Source organism: Lissotriton helveticus, chromosome 3_1 (genome assembly GCF_964261635.1).
Source record: "Lissotriton helveticus chromosome 3_1, aLisHel1.1, whole genome shotgun sequence".
Lineage (NCBI taxonomy): Eukaryota > Metazoa > Chordata > Amphibia > Caudata > Salamandridae > Lissotriton > Lissotriton helveticus.
In genome coordinates, this window is record NC_136061.1 from 461,641,071 (window position 1) to 461,656,855 (window position 15,785).

Sequence of the window (15,785 nt, forward strand, 5' to 3'; positions counted from 1 at the left end):
GCCCTGAACCAAGAAGGCAGATCCAGAACCTTGTGGCCTGCTTGCCAGCAGCCACCAACCGGAGACCCCCTATCCTCCGTAGGATAACATTGGGCCTCAACACTCTGCATCCGACCGCCCTAGTGCCGCTGAGGTTGCAATTCCAGAGCATCACTGACCCTGGGAGACCCCTGAATCTAACCCCAGAACCTTACCTCCCACATTCGTTTACTTAACTGCAAACCAATAACCTGTTTTTCCTTTATAGGATAACATTGACAATTTTCCCTCCAAAAAAACGACTAAGTGTGGAGTTTTGAAAACTAAAGATATTCTTTAAAAATCGTACAAATAACCAAAGCGTGTTTTTTCACCTGTTTGCAGGACATGTCCCAGTGCTGACTCTAGGCATCTAGCACTGAGTTAAAAAAAAGTAACGTAAAAGTAACTTACCTGCAATTTGTTGATTAAGCCTATTCATTTCAATGTACAGCTCCAAAAAGTTTTCAAGTGTTGAGTTTTGAAATCTGAAAATATTCTTTAAAAATCGCTCGAATAACAAAAACACATTTACTCACCTGTTTACAGGAAATGTCCCAGTGCTAAATCTAGGCATCCAGCACAGAGGTAGAAAAAGTGATGTAGAAGTAACTTACCTACAATTTATTGAAAAAGCCTATTCATTCCAATGTACTGTATTTGCTAAATCTGAAAGAAACAGGTTAGTATTAGATTCCTTACCTTAGAATATCCCCAGGCGTCAGTCTGGATCCGGAAACTTTTGCGTAGCAGTACCCCTGCGCGTCGGTAGGCGTCGTCTGCAGGCGTCCCCTGCGGCTCCGCGTCGTCGGCGTCGTGCGCCGTGATGACGTCGCTGGAGTATATAGACGCCGCCTCCGCGCGCTGACGTCAGTTCTTCTTTTTTCCGCGCCAGTTAGCGCAGATCCGAAGAGCAGTACTCCGGTCTTTTGACCAAGTTTTTTGTTAACTGATTGATCTTTACGGTGCCGGTAGGATGCCCGGTTTCAAGAGTTGTGACGAGTGCGACCGCATGATGTCGGTCACCGACCACCATCGACTCTGCCTCCGGTGTCTGGGCGCGGACCACGACGTGGAGTCCTGCGTCGACTGTCGGGCCTTGACTGGAAAAGCTAGGCGGGAGCGGTCCCGCAAGCTTCTCGAACTCCGGTTGTCGGCCCCGCGTCGAGAGCGGTCCCGGTCCGGTCGGAGGTCGAGGGAGCGGTCGAGGGAGCGGTCGCGGAGCCGCCATGGGCGCTCCGGGAGTCGCCACCATTCCTCCGGCTCGTCAGGTAAGCACAAGAAGTCGGGGCGTCGCCATCGCACCCCCGACTCCCCCCGACGCCCGCGTGCTGCGGCCGGGGGCTCGGGTGACCCCACCCCCGCGGTCCCGCATGGGTCGCCGACGCCGTCTGCCCCACACCTGTCGGTCCCTGGGGAAGGCGCGTCGCGTGAGGAGATCGAGGCCTTCCTCATTGCTATGAGGGCGAGGTCTTCTCCGGCGGGGCCTTCGGCGCCTGCGGGCCCGTCGGTCCCGTCTGGGGGCCCGAGCGGTTCGGGTGCTCCTGCCCCGGCGCCGCCGGTGGCTCCGGCCCCGGCGCCGCTGGTTCCCTCTGGTTCGTCGCCGGCTGGTCTCCCGGCCTCTCCGGCGTCGGTTCCTGTGGGCCAGCCCAGGGTACCGCCCCCGCGTGGTGCAGCGACTCCGCCGTCGGCTCCGGCCGGCGTCGGGTCCCCGGCACCGACGCCGCGCGGCGCCACCCCCCTTTCCTCCCCGACTCCGGACTCGGAGCCGGACCGGCGTCGGCCGACGCCGGACCCGACGCCGATGGGGCCTGTTGACCCCGATGTCTATATCGTCGACCCAGAATATGGGTATGACGAGGAGGAGTATGGTGAGGGTTGGGAGGGGTCTGAGGACCCTCTATCCCGTGCCTGCCAGTACGATGTGGACTGGGTAGGTGATCTGGGTGATGCCAGTGGCCTGGACGAGTCGCCCAACCCTGGGTTTGTCTCTCCGTCCCCTGTGGCGTCCGAGGCGGGTGCTGCCTATTCGGTGGTCCTGATGAGGGCTGCCAAGGCCTTACACCTTGAGCTCCCCGTCGCGAAGGTCAAACCGAATATCCTGACGGAAGTTTTTAAACCGCAGTCATGCCCCCAGGAGCCTCTGCTGCCGTTTAATGAGGCCCTGACGGATGTCCTTCTGGGCACCTGGTCCAGGCCCGCCTCTGGTGCGCCGGTTGACCGGAACGTTGCCAGGCGTCACCGTCCCTGCGCGGACGACCCTGCCTTCCTGTCCACCCATCCCTCCCCGGAGAGTCTGGTGATCCAGGCCTCCACTTCGCAGTCCGCATTTCCGTCGGCTCCGCCCGACCGGGAATCAAAGAGGTACGACCAATTCGGAAAGAAAGTGTTTTCCTCTTTGAGTGCTGGACTGCGGTCTTGTAACACCGCGTGCCTCTTGGGCCGCTACACCCACTCCCTGTGGGATACGGTCGAGGAGTGTTTGCCGCAATGCCCCCAGGAAGTGCGGGACAAGCTCACCCGGGCCTTTGTTGAAGGCCGGGATGCGGCGCGGTACTCGATCCGTTGTGGTCTGGACACCACGGACTCCCTGGGACGGGCCATGTCCACTACGGTGGCGATTCGTCGCCATGCCTGGCTGAGATCTGCCAACTTCTCACCAGACGTCCAAAATACGCTTATGGACATGCCATTTGATGGCAGTCGCCTATTTGGTGACAAAGCGGACCACGCGCTGGAGCGCTTCAAGGACTCCAGGGTCACGGCCAAGTCCTTGGGTCTCTCGACCCAGACCCAGCGCCAGCAGACGGGTTCGTTTCGGCCCTTTCGTGGCCAAGGGAGAGGAGGTCCCACACGTGCTGCCAGCCACGCGGCGCAGAGCGCTCCCCAGCGCGGTGGCGCCCGTGGTTTCCGCCGTGGTGGCGGTAGAGGCCAGCGTCGTGGTCAGTCCACGCCTCCCTCCGCTGCGGCATCCAAGCCTTCCTAGTCCGAGCTTTCGGGCTCACGTGACGCCAGTGGGTGGCAGGGTTCGCCATCACCACTCCCGCTGGCGCGCGATAACATCGGACAGGTGGGTGCTGCAGCTTGTCCGAAGGGGCTATGCCCTCCCCTTCGAGTCCACTCCTCCAGCCATGCCACCGCAGAACCACCGTGTGTCGGGGGACCACTTGACACTTCTGCAGGAGGAAGTTACGGCCCTCTTGGCCAAGGGGGCCATCGAGCGCGTTCCTGGGCCAGAAGTAGGGTGTGGTTGCTACTCCCACTACTTTCTGGTACCCAAGAAGGACAAGGGAGGCCTGCGTCCTATCTTGGATCTACGGAACGTCAACGGCTTCCTCCGGAAGGAGAAGTTCAAGATGTTGACTTTGGCTCAGGTCTTGGCTGCTCTAGACCCACAAGACTGGATGGTAGCGTTGGACTTGCAGGATGCGTACTTTCACATCCCCGTCCTGCCGGCCCACCGGCGTTACCTGCGGTTCACGGTAGGCCACGAGCATTTTCAGTTTATCGTGCTCCCTTTCGGCCTTACCAGCGCCCCACGGGTGTTCACGAAAGTGATGGCGGTGGTCGCAGCTCATCTGCGCCGGTTAGGGGTTTCAGTCTTCCCCTACCTCGACGACTGGCTGTTGAAGGCGGGCTCGCCCCAGACAGTCGTCCACCACCTTCAGATGACGGCAGACCTCCTGCACGAGTTGGGGTTTTCCATCAATGTGCCGAAATCACACCTGTGTCCCTCTCAAAAGCTCCTTTTCATCGGAGCGGTTCTCGACTCGGCGCAGTTTCGGGTTTATCCCCCGGAACGGCGGGTCCGGGATATTCAGGCTCTGATTCCCATCTTTCAGCCGTTATCCCGGGTTTCGGTCAGGTTGACGCTGCGGCTTCTGGGGCTGATGGCCTCCTGCATCCTTCTGGTGCATCACGCCAGATGGCGGATGCGGGCTCTGCAGTGGGACCTGAAGTTTCAGTGGGCCCAGCATCAGGGCAACCTATCCGACCATGTCCTGATCTCGGAGGGCACTGCGAGACAGTTGCAGTGGTGGCTTACAGACCGCGATTGGGTCAGGGGCAGATCCCTCTCCCTTCCCCAGCCGGAGCACGTGGTTGTGACGGACGCGTCCCTCCAAGGCTGGGGTGGCCACTTGGGAGAGGCGGAGATCAGAGGCCTCTGGTCTCCGGCGGAGTCCCGGCTCCATATCAACATGTTGGAGCTGCGGGCGATTCGCCTGGCACTGAAGGCATTCCTCCCCTTTGTCAACGGGAGTGTAGTGCAGGTGTTCACGGACAACACCACCGCCATGTGGTACTGCAACAAACAGGGCGGTGTGGGGTCGTGGACCCTTTGCCAAGAGGCTCTGCGCCTCTGGCAATGGCTGGAACGTCAGGGCGTGACTCTGACGGTTCAACACCTGGCAGGTTCTCTGAACGCCAGGGCGGACGAACTCAGCCGTCGGTGCTCGGTGGATCACGAATGGCGTCTGAACTCGGATGTGGCGAGAGGCCTCTTTCAGCAATGGGGAGAGCCTTGGTTAGATCTATTCGCCACAGAAGAGAACGCGCAATGTCATCAGTTCTGCGCGTTGGAGTTTCCAAGACGGCACTCGCTCGGCGACGCCTTTCGGCGCGAGTGGAGTTGCGGTCTGTTGTACGCCTTTCCGCCTATACCACTTCTGCCCAGAGTGCTGAAGAAGATCAGGCGCGACCGGGCCCAAGTTATCCTTGTGGCTCCGGACTGGGCTCGAAGGTACTGGTATCCCGAGCTACTCAGCATGACAGTCGGTCCCTCGATCCGCCTGCCCCTTCAGGAGGACCTTCTGTCGCAGCAGCAGGGGACGGTCCTCCACCCGAACCTGTCCAGTCTCCACCTCCATGCGTGGAGATTGAGCGGCGACAGTTGAGGCCATTTGACTTGCCTCCTGAAGTCTGTGATGTCATTCTGGCAGCCAGGCGTCCCTCCACAAAGTCGGTATACGCCTGCCGGTGGAACAGATTTGTGGCATGGTGCACAGCGAAGGCTGTGGATCCCCTTTCTGCCCCTCTATCTGAGGTTCTCCTCTTCCTCCTTTCCCTTGCCCAGCAGGGCTCTGCTCTGGGCACTATCAAGGGCTATCTTTCTGCCCTTTCCGCCTTCTTGAGGCTACCTGATCAGCCATCTTTGTTCAAGTCCCCTATTGTGTTAAGATTCTTAAAGGGCATCACGCACATGTATCCTCCAGCTCCGTTCGTGATGCCTCAGTGGGACTTGAACCTGGTTTTGACTTTCCTGATGTGCGCTCCCTTTGAGCCCCTTCATTCCTGTCCTCTCCGTCTTCTCACCTTAAAGACGGCCTTCCTGGTAGCCATCACCTCTGCCAGGAGAGTGAGTGAGCTCCAGGCTCTTTCTGTTCAACCTCCTTTCTTGTCTGTTCATCCTGATAAGGTGGTTCTTCGGACCAGACCTTCTTTCCTGCCCAAGGTAGTCTCTGCTTTTCACATTGGGCAGTCCATCACCTTGCCCTCCTTCTTCCCGCCTCCGCATCCTTCAAAGGATGAAGAGCGGCTCCATCGTCTGGACCCAAAACGTGCGCTTTCATTCTATATGGATCGCACACGCCAGTTCCGGGTGGATGACCAACTGTTTGTTGGCTACGTGGGTGAGAAGAAGGGAAGGGCGGTACAGAAACGGACCATCTCTCGGTGGGTCGTCCTGTGCATCAAAGCATGCTACTCTTTGGCTCGGAAGGAGCCTCCTGTTGGGCTGAGGGCCCATTCCACTCGGGCCACGGCGGCTACTACTGCCCTGGGCCGGGGAGTCCCTTTGCAGGACATTTGCCAGGCGGCCACGTGGGCCTCGCTGCACACCTTTGCGAGGCACTACTGCCTGGACAGTCAAGTCCGGAGGGATGGCTTCTTTGGCCGTTCGGTCCTCCAGGACTTTCTGGTGTAGGTTGTATTGGTTCGCAGACCCACCACCGGGGTTGGTATTGCTGGGGTATCTATTCTAAGGTAAGGAATCTAATACTAACCTGTTTCTTTCAGATGAACAAGTTACTTACCTTCGGTAACGATATATCTGTAAGAAACAGTAGTTAGTATTAGATTCCTTACCGCCCCGCCCATCCTCCCCGTTCTGCGAACTGATACCTAGGGTTAGGGACATCCCTTTCAGGGCCCTAGTTTCAAATGGCACCAGTGTTGGTTCTCACATGGCTCTGCGTGTTCTGGCGCGGAAAAGCTGTGTGCAAAGAACTGACGTCAGCGCGCGGAGGCGGCGTCTATATACTCCAGCGACGTCATCACGGCGCACGACGCCGACGACGCGGAGCCGCAGGGGACGCCTGCAGACGACGCCTACCGACGCGCAGGGGTACTGCTACGCAAAAGTTTCCGGATCCAGACTGACGCCTGGGGATATTCTAAGGTAAGGAATCTAATACTAACTACTGTTTCTTACAGATATATCGTTACCGAAGGTAAGTAACTTGTTCGTTTTGCATACTACTGCTCCCCTGTAAATCAAACAAAGTACAATTTCTATTGCCTTTTCAAACTGTTCTATATCCAGTAAATTATTACTGAAAAGTATTTAATGCTTACCTGTACCAGGCTTGCTTGGTTCTAAAAATAAACAACAGTATATTTTTTGTATACAAAAACAATTGGCCCAGAGTTCAGTTCTTGAGTGTGTGAATTCATTTTCTGACTAAGTGGGTACATCAAATACTTAACACTGTCCTCTGATACTGCCTTACTGCTTGACAAAGCTACCACTATTAGAGAGTAAGGTTCTATCTAACGTTAACCTCAGCCTACGTCTGGCGACACTTGGACTCGATAGACACTATACCTCATTTTGGTGTAGTATATATAGAGCCAGTTTCTTACAAGATCCGATCCTGGATCCAGTTCGATGTTGGTCGTGCTAATGTGACCTTCCCCGGCGTTGAATCTGAAGTTGGTGCCTGCGATGTCACTGATGCCCCTTGGTCATACAAGCCCCATTCTCAACCCCGATGACACGGATCCGGAACGGCGTCAATAGACGCCGATTCTGATGTCGACAGAACCCAGAGGTTCTATGTTGATGTCTGAGCACTATTTAGGATGTGCTAGGCTCTGGAGAGAAATGGGAGGGGTCAGGGGTCCATCTTGAAACCCAGGAAGTCTCTGAGGAGAATTTGGACTGACATCGGGAACTTGAGTAGGCCAATAGACTGGAAACTTCTCCAGATACTGGCATGCTTTCTCCGTCAACAGTGACTAAGGAGGAGGGGGCATCCTGTGCCATAGTGGTTAAGAGGGCAGCCGAGGTCCTTGGACTGGATTGCAGGTCAGGACTAATCTCCTGACTGAGTTGCTTCAATCTGGGGCTTCCACGTCCAAACAATTGTCACCCTTTAGTGAGGCACTTTGACACATCCTCCTTCTAGGAACATGGTCCCAACCTAGCACAGGGACTCCTGTAAATAGGACGATTGCATGCAGCCATCGCCCAGCTCCGGGAGACCCAAAACTCCTCAGCCAACACCCCACCACAGAGAGTTTGGTGGTGCAGGCCTCTACGTCCCACGGCGCGTTCCTTTCTGTCCCTCAGTATAGGGAACCCAAGAGGCTGGATTAATTCGGGAAGAAGTAGTTTTCTTCCGCCAGCCTGGCATTGTGGTTGGTGAATACCGCATGCTTATTGGGTTGTTTCTACCATTGCCTTTGGTAGATGTTTGTGCGAGTGCTGCCACAAGTCCCAAAGGAGGCCTAGGCTGTTCTCACCCAAGCTGTCAAAGATGGGAGAGACGCAGCAAAATTCACCATACAGTGTTGCCTAGATATGACCGATTTGCTGGGCAGATTGATTTGAACAACAGTGGCCCTGAGGTGCCACACCTGCCTTCGTACAACTGGCTACTCGGGCGATGTCCATGCTAATTTGATGGACAAGCCCTTTGATGGAACCCGCCTTTTTGGGGAAAAGGCAGATTCGGCCTTGGTCAGGTGCAAAGACTATCGAGCTACGACCCGATCCTTGGGCCTCTCCTCCACCCACAGTGGCCAGTCTTCCTCTCACCCCTTTCGTGGCAACGGAAGGGGTTTCCAGCCGCATCAGACATATCCCAGCCCCGTTCCATACAGACTACCCATGCAGTGCGAGGACAAGGACGCAGTCTATTCCGATCTTGAAATGAAGGCCAGACGTCGTCAACCACACTTCGCCCAGCAGCCGCAGCCTCCAAGTAATCCTAGGCTGATTCTGCAGGACCACACTAATCTAGTTGGTGGGAGAATCAGTCATCATCTCCCCCCACTGGAGATCCATAACATCGGACAATTGGGTCTTGCAGATATTCCTGGAGGGCTATGCCCTAACCTTTCCTTCCTTTCCCCCTATTCTGTCAAATCAGGAATGGCTGACGGAGGATCATTTAAAGCTGCTCCAAGAGAACGTTACGGATCTCTTGGTCAAGGGAACCATAGAGAGGGTCCCTGTTACAGAAGAAGGCAGTGGCTGCTATTGCCACTACTTTCTCATTCCAAAGAAAAACAAGGGGCTATGGTCCATCTAGAGGGTCTCCAGAAAATAAGAAGCAAAGCTCCAGATCTGCGTTCAATGGCGCAAAAAGAATGGAACAGATGTCAGCATGTAGGGGTGGCTCATATATTTGTCTTCAACACTTCTTTGGCAGTATGGAGTCACAGCTGAGCCATGCAGGAGCATTGTTGAACAAAAGTGTCCAGTCTAGCACCTGGGGAGTAGTCTAAGTTGAGGAATTGAGGGTAGAAGTATCCATCAGAACTGTATGTAACCTGTAGTCAATACCACTGGGGCCAAAAACAGGCACTCCTATTTTACTCTCCAATGTCTTTAAACTTCCATTGAATCAAGTAGTAATGGTTAGGACAGACACGCTTTCAGAGCTTTATTGAGCTTTCTTGAAATGCAGTAAGTTCACAATAAGGCATATGTTCTCAAAGAACTCGTTCCAAATCCTTTTGAACAGGCTAAATAAATCTTGATTTGCAGTTTATGGTCCGGTGACATTTGCTCTGTCTGTTTCAACACTTTTTGATAACTTTTTAGGTTTTCTGGTACCTTCAGTTGCAGGACATAAATGGTTATTTTGATAGATACATCTGCCGTGTGGATTCCTCACCTTGTGAATATCCCCTTGCGCCAGCAACATTCGGAAATTCTTTTCGTAGCTTCGCGCCGATGTGGACTTGGACGTCATAGAGGCACGGCACCGCTCGCGACTCCGCTGACGTCACCGACGCCTATAATAGGCCCACGCCGGCGTGATGACATCAGTTCCCTTTTTTCCGCGTCGTCAACGCTAACGGTTTTCTGGGATTGTACTGTAGCTTTCTAGTAAGTTAGTTACTCTTGTTCTATTATTACTGTTTCTATTTTCTTCGAGATGTCGTCGAAGAAGACTGGTTTTAAGGCTTGCGGAGAATGTGGCAAGACAATGTCTATTACTGACCCGCATGAATGCTGCGTCTGGTGCCTGAGTTCCGACCATGACGTCGAGGATTGCCCTTGTTGTAAGAAGATGACCCCAAAGGCCCTACGAGAAAGGGAAACGAAACTCCTCGTGGCAAAGCTGAAAAGTAAGAAAGTTAAAAAGACTTCGATGTCTCGATCTCGACGTTCGAGGTCGAGGTCTCGATCGAAGTCGCGCTCGGAGTCGTCTTCAGCTCATGTTTCAAGATCCTCAAGGAATAAACATAAGAAGAGGAGTCATGAATCACGTCATCGCTCAGGGAAGGACTCTGGTTCGAGGCCGAAGTCGCTGGTCAAACTTCTTAAGGAAGTGGAGATTTCGGCGTCGGAGGATCAGGACTCTGTTGGTGAAGCTTAACATCCGAATTCGCCCGAGTCACCGAAGCAGGTCCATTCTCCAGATCCATCCAATCCTTCTGGTCAGGAGGATGAAGGTGAGGTGCAGGGGGCAGGTGAGGCCGAGGTTCCGGTGCCTGCGGGTTCGTTGACCCCGATTCCAGGACTCGAGGAAGAGGTCGACGTCGTGTCGCCTCCACCTCCTCGGGAACAGCCTGATTTTCCGGCTGCAGGTCAGGATCCATCCCATTTCCTGAACGCCATGTTTGGTGTTTATTCTAGGGCGATGTACCCGTCTGGTGCACCTGTTGGTCCCACGGGTCCTATGTCTTTTAACTTGGGTGTTCCCCAAGCTTATGCTCCTGTGCCCTTCATGCCTTTTATGCCGGCTCTACCACCGCATTGGCATTTTCCGACACCGCCTGTGTCGTCGACGCCGAAGCTTACGACGCCGGTTCCGTCGACGCCGGTGCCTACGACTCCGAAGCAGGATTCTGTTCGAACTTGTGTGAAACGACCTCATCCGACTCCGGGTTCGACGCCGGCCCCGTCGGAGTCGATTCCGGATCCTTCGACTTCTATCGTGAAGGAAAGGTCACGGAGAGAAGCCCAGAGACTTCTGGAGGAAGAACAATATCGGTATGCAGATATGGAGGAAGGAGAGTTACAGGATTCTTAAGATCCTTTTGAGGACCTGAATGAGGCCAGTGGGCTTGAACTGTCCCCTGAGTGGGATTTGGCTTCAGTGTCGAATGTGCCTTCAAAGGATGTGGTACCTTATCACACTGTTATCAAAAAAGCGGCAAATTTGTTGAACATTACTCTGCCCACTGCTGATTATAAACCAAATCTTCTGACTGAAGTTCTTCATTCACCCTCCTCTATCATTGAGCCAATGTTGCCCTTTAATGATGCGTTAGCTGAACCCATCTATGAGGTTTGGAAGAAGCCTTTGTCTGCTCCTGCAGTTTCTAGGACAGTGGCGAGGAGGTACAGGGTTGCACCTGGTGACCCTGAATTTTTGTCAACACACCCCCTGCCTGAGAGTTTAGTTGTGCAGACTGCCTGCTCGAAGAGGTCTGCTGGTGCTTTTCCGCTGGTTCCTGGGGATAAAGAGTCCAGAAAGCAGGATCAAGCTGCCAAGAAGGTCTTCTCCTCAGCCAGTATGGCGTTAAAGTCAACCAACGCAACTTGTCTGATGGGATGGTATGTCCATGCCTTAATGGATTCTGTCAAACAGTTGGTTCCGAAAATCCCTGAGGAGGATAGAAAGGATTTTCAGGAGGTGATATCGGACACTCAGGCGGCTGCGAGGCAGGTGATTCAGAGTGGACTGGACACTGCTGATTCGGTGGCGAGGGTCATGGGCTCTTCCGTGTTCACTAGGAGGGTCGCATGGCTTAAAACATCGGAGTTCTCTACAGATGTTCAGTCTGTTTTGATGGACTTGCCTTTTGATGGTTCAGGACTGTTTGGCAAGAAGGCTGGTGCTTCCTTAGAACGTTTTAAAGACAGTAGGGCCACTGCGAAATCTTTGGGCCTTCAGTCCAGGGGTACTACTGGAAGGCGTTTCAGAGGATTTGGCAGATCTTCCTTTCGTTCCTACAGACCATCTCAGCAGCAGCCACAGCAACAGCAAAATACGCTGTACAAATCGTACAGGGGCAGGCAAAGAGCCCATCCTAGAGGCCGTCAAGCTTCCTCCTCCTCCTCTTCTTCCCCTTCCCAGCCCCCTAGAAACCCAGCAAAGCAGCCCTAGATCCGCCATTCCGGATCATGTGGTCCTAGTGGGGGGTCGGCTTACCCATTTTCTACAAGATTGGGAATTGATTACATCGGATCTTTGGGTTCTCAATCTTGTGGAGAATGGGTATGCTCTTCCTTTTCAGGAATTTCCCCCAAATTGCCCTCCTTGCCAGGGTTATTGTTCGGAGGACCATCTGCTTCTCTTGCAGGAAGAAGTCCTGGCACTGTTTCGAAAAGGTGCGATAGAGGTGGTTCCGGAGCAGGAGAGGGGCCAGGGGTGCTACTCCCGGTATTTCCTGATCCCCAAAAAGGATGGCAGACTTCGGCCAATTCTGGATCTCAGGATCTTGAACCTTTACCTGAAACAGGAAAAGTTCAAGATGCTCACTCTTGCACAGGTTCTGGCAGACTGGATGGTGTCAATCGACTTGCAGGATGCGTATTTTCATATTCCCATCTTGAAGTCGCACAGAAAGTATCTCCGTTTTACGGTTGGGTCACAACACTACCAGTTTGCGGTCCTTCCGTTTGGCCTTACTACTGCGCCTCGAGTCTTCACCAAGGTGATGGCGGTGGTGGCAGCTCATCTCAGGAGGTCGGGGATACCTGTATTCCCGTATCTGGACGACTGGCTGATCAAAGCGGTGTCGCCGGAGAAGGTGCTCCATCATCTGCAGGAGACAACTCAGTTGTTGCACAGGTTGGGTTTTTCGATAAATGTACCCAAGTCTCACCTGGTGCCCTCCCAGCGCAACCTGTTCATAGGTGCGGTACTGGACACTACTGTGTGTCGTGCATTCCCTCCTCCTCAAAGGATTCGCGACATACACGAAATGATTCCTTTGTTCTACAATGGAGTGGTCGTTCCAGTCCTGAAGGTTCTTCGCCTGCTCGGTCTGATGGCTTCTTGCATTCTGTTGGTCAATCATGCACGCTGGCACATGAGGGCACTCCAGTGGTGCCTCCGCAGGCAGTGGTATCAGCACAACGGAGATCTCAGGGAGTCAGTGAAGATCTCCAGAGAAGCTGCAGCGGATCTGTCTTGGTGGAGCGTGGAAGGCAATCTGTCACAAGGAAAGCCTTTTCAACTTCCTCCATCGGTGGCCACAGTGATAACGGATGCATCCACTCTCGGGTGGGGTGCTCATCTGGGAGACCTGGAGGTCAAGGGTCTTTGGTCTCCAGAGGAAAGGTTGCTTCTTATCAACCTTCTAGAGTTGCGGGCGATACGTCTGGCACTCAAGGCCTTCCTCCCTTCCCTTCGCGGTGTGTCAGTGCAGGTCCTGATGGACAACACGACCGCGATGTGGTAATTCAACAAGCAGGGAGGAGTGGGGTCGCAGTGTCTCTGCAGAGAGGCTCTGCGCATCTGGTCCTGGGTTCAGGACCATCAGATTTGTCTGATGGCAAATCATCTGGCCGGGGTTCAGAACGTTCGTGCAGACAGTCTCAGTCGGCAGTTCTCTGCCGATCACGAGTGGAGGAGGCTTCACCCGGAGGTGGTTCGCGACATCTTTCTGATGTGGGGGACTCCTCGGGTGGACCTGTTCCCCACTCGCGAGAATGCTCACTGCCTGTCATTCTGCAGTCTCCAGTATCCGATGCAAGGAGCCTTGGGGGACGCGTTTCAGTTGAGTTGGAACTCGCAACTCCTTTACGCGTTTCCTCCCATACCTTTGATTCCTCGGGTTCTGAGGAAAATTCGCCAAGACCGGGCCCAAGTTATATTGATCGCCCCGGATTGGCCAAGAAGGGTGTGGTACTCAGACCTTCTCCACCTCTCCTCTCACCCGCCGCTCCGTCTCCCTCACAGAGCAGATCTCCTCTCCCAGATGGAGGGGAAGGTTCTACACCCCCACCTCCAGACCTTACACCTTCATGCCTGGAGATTGAACGGGGCAACCTGAGTTCTTTTTCTCTCCCGCCTGATGTAGTGGATGTCATTTTGTCAGCCAGGCGTGACTCCACTAAGTCCATCTATTCTTATAGGTGGGCAAAATTTGTTACTTGGTGCAGGGAGAAGTCTATAGACCCTTTGAGGGCCCATTTATCTGATGTTCTCCAGTTTGCCCTTTCTCTGGCACAGCAGGGGCTTGCTGTTGCCACGGTGAAGGGATATCTTTCAGCGCTGTCGGCTTTTATCTGTTTGCCTGACCAGCCCTCTCTTTTTAAATCTCCTGTAGTTTTTGAGGTTTTTGAGGGGCCTTACAAATAAGTTCCCTCCTACTTCTTTTATTGTGCCTCAGTGGTACTTAAATCTTGTATTGACCTTTTTGATGGGTGCTCCCTTTGAGCCTCTTCACAAATGTCCTATGAGGCTTCTGACTCTCAAAACAGTCTTCCTCGTTGCTATAACCTCGGCAAGGAGGGTAAGTGAGCTTCAAGCTCTTAGTCACAAGCCCCCTTTCTTGACCATTCATGCTGATCGAATGGTTCTTAGGACCAGGGCTGCTTTTCTGCCTAAGGTGGTGACTCCTTTCCACCTTGGTCAATCCATTACCCTTCCTACCTTCTTTCCTCCCCCACACCCTTCCAAGGAGGAGGAGAGATTACACCGTCTGGACCCCAAGAGGTCGGTGTCTTTTTACCTGGACAGAACTAAAAACTGTCGATTGGACGACCAGCTCTTCATTGGCTTTGCTGGCTGCAAGAGAGGAAGAGCGGTCCATAAGAGGACTTTGTCAAGATGGATCGTCCTCTGTATTAAGATCTGCTACTCTTTGGCCGGTAAGGAACCACCAGAGGGTATAAGGGCTCATTCTACTAGAGCTAAGTCTTCGACCTCTGCATTGGCTAGAGGTGTGCCTGTAGAGGATATTTGTAGAGCGGCAACTTGGTCTTCCCTCCACACATTCGCGAAGCATTACTGCTTGGATTCCGAAGTGAGGAGGGACGGTCACTTTGCATGCTCTGTCCTTCAGGATTTCCTGGTCTAGAAGAGTGGACACCCTCCTCCGGGAGTGGGGACTGCTGTGGGACTCTATTCACAAGGTGAGGAATCCACACGGCAGATGTATCTATCAGAAGAACAAGTTACTTACCTTCGGTAACGCTTTTTCTGTTAGATACAATATCTGCCTGTGGATTCCTCACTGACCCACCCGCCTCCCCGTTGTCCACTCTTCTATGCCAGAGTTTCTATTATGTATTTGTTTATTTCAAATGTTTTGTTGCATTTGCTTCACACTGTGTGTGTGTTATCTTGATATTTGTACTGCGTATACTGTGTATATATCTACTGTCATTGGTCCGTCCGTGTGCCTCGAAGGCACGGAAAAAAGGGCGGAACTGATGTCATCACGCCGGCGTGGGCCTATTATAGGCGTCGGTGACGTCAGCGGAGTCGTGAGCGGTGCCGTGCCTCTATGACGTCCAAGTCCACGTCGGCGCGAAGCTACGAAAAGAATTTCCAAATGTTGCTGGCGCAAGGGGATATTCACAAAGTGAGGAATCCACAGGCAGATGTTGTATCTACCAGAAAAAGCGTTACCGAAGGTAAGTAACTTGTTCTGCAGCAGACTTTGAAGATAATGCACAACTTTGGAGCAGGCCAGTGGAGTTTGAACAGATTGTGGGGAATGTGGTCCAATATTTTGCTGCTGTCACCAAGTAAAGTGCATAATGGAGAATAATTTTATTTAAATTAGAGAGGTTGTGCATAAACCTCATTGTTTTCCAGGATTGGTTTTAGATTTGGAATGAGCTAAATAAAGACCACATTTAGGTTAGTTTAAAAAGAATAACAAAAAAAACATTAGTGTACATGATTCTTTGAAGCACTTAGAGTAATTTCATTAAATCATTGGGTACTCTTAATGTCTCGAAGATTGTCATAATTAAATACCATACTGAAATGAGACGGGTCTTTCCTGAAGTTCAAATTGATTTAAAACAAAACTTCGAAACAAAACTGTCTGATATTAAACATTTCTTTTCATTTCTATGTTTCTCAACAGAGTTTTCAGATGCCAATGCCAAATTCTACTGCCGAATTTACTATGCAGAGGAGTTCCACCGGATGCGTGATGTTATTCTGGGAAGCAGTGAAGAGGACTTTATCCGCTCTCTAGCCCACTGTGTGCCCTGGCAGGCAAGGGGCGGGAAGTCAGGGGCAGCCTTTTATGCCACAGAAGGTAATTGACTGCCATGATTCTTCCCTCTAGCTACATTTCAAAGCTTATTAGGTCTTGCCTAGCGAATGAAGTGCATGGCT

General features: G+C 53.0%; 1 protein-coding gene across 5 annotated transcripts in view; it reads left to right on the forward strand.

Annotated features, from left to right (window-relative positions):
- The window catches only part of PIKFYVE (phosphoinositide kinase, FYVE-type zinc finger containing), a 2,266,845-nt gene that overhangs the window by 2,028,450 nt on the left and 222,610 nt on the right, over nt 1-15,785 (forward strand). For all 5 annotated transcript variants that reach the window (XM_078680343.1, XM_078680347.1, XM_078680342.1 and 2 more), the window contains one exon: nt 15,529-15,705. In XM_078680343.1, the coding sequence (XP_078536469.1) occupies nt 15,529-15,705 (177 nt within the window). The remainder of the gene's footprint in view (nt 1-15,528; nt 15,706-15,785) is intronic.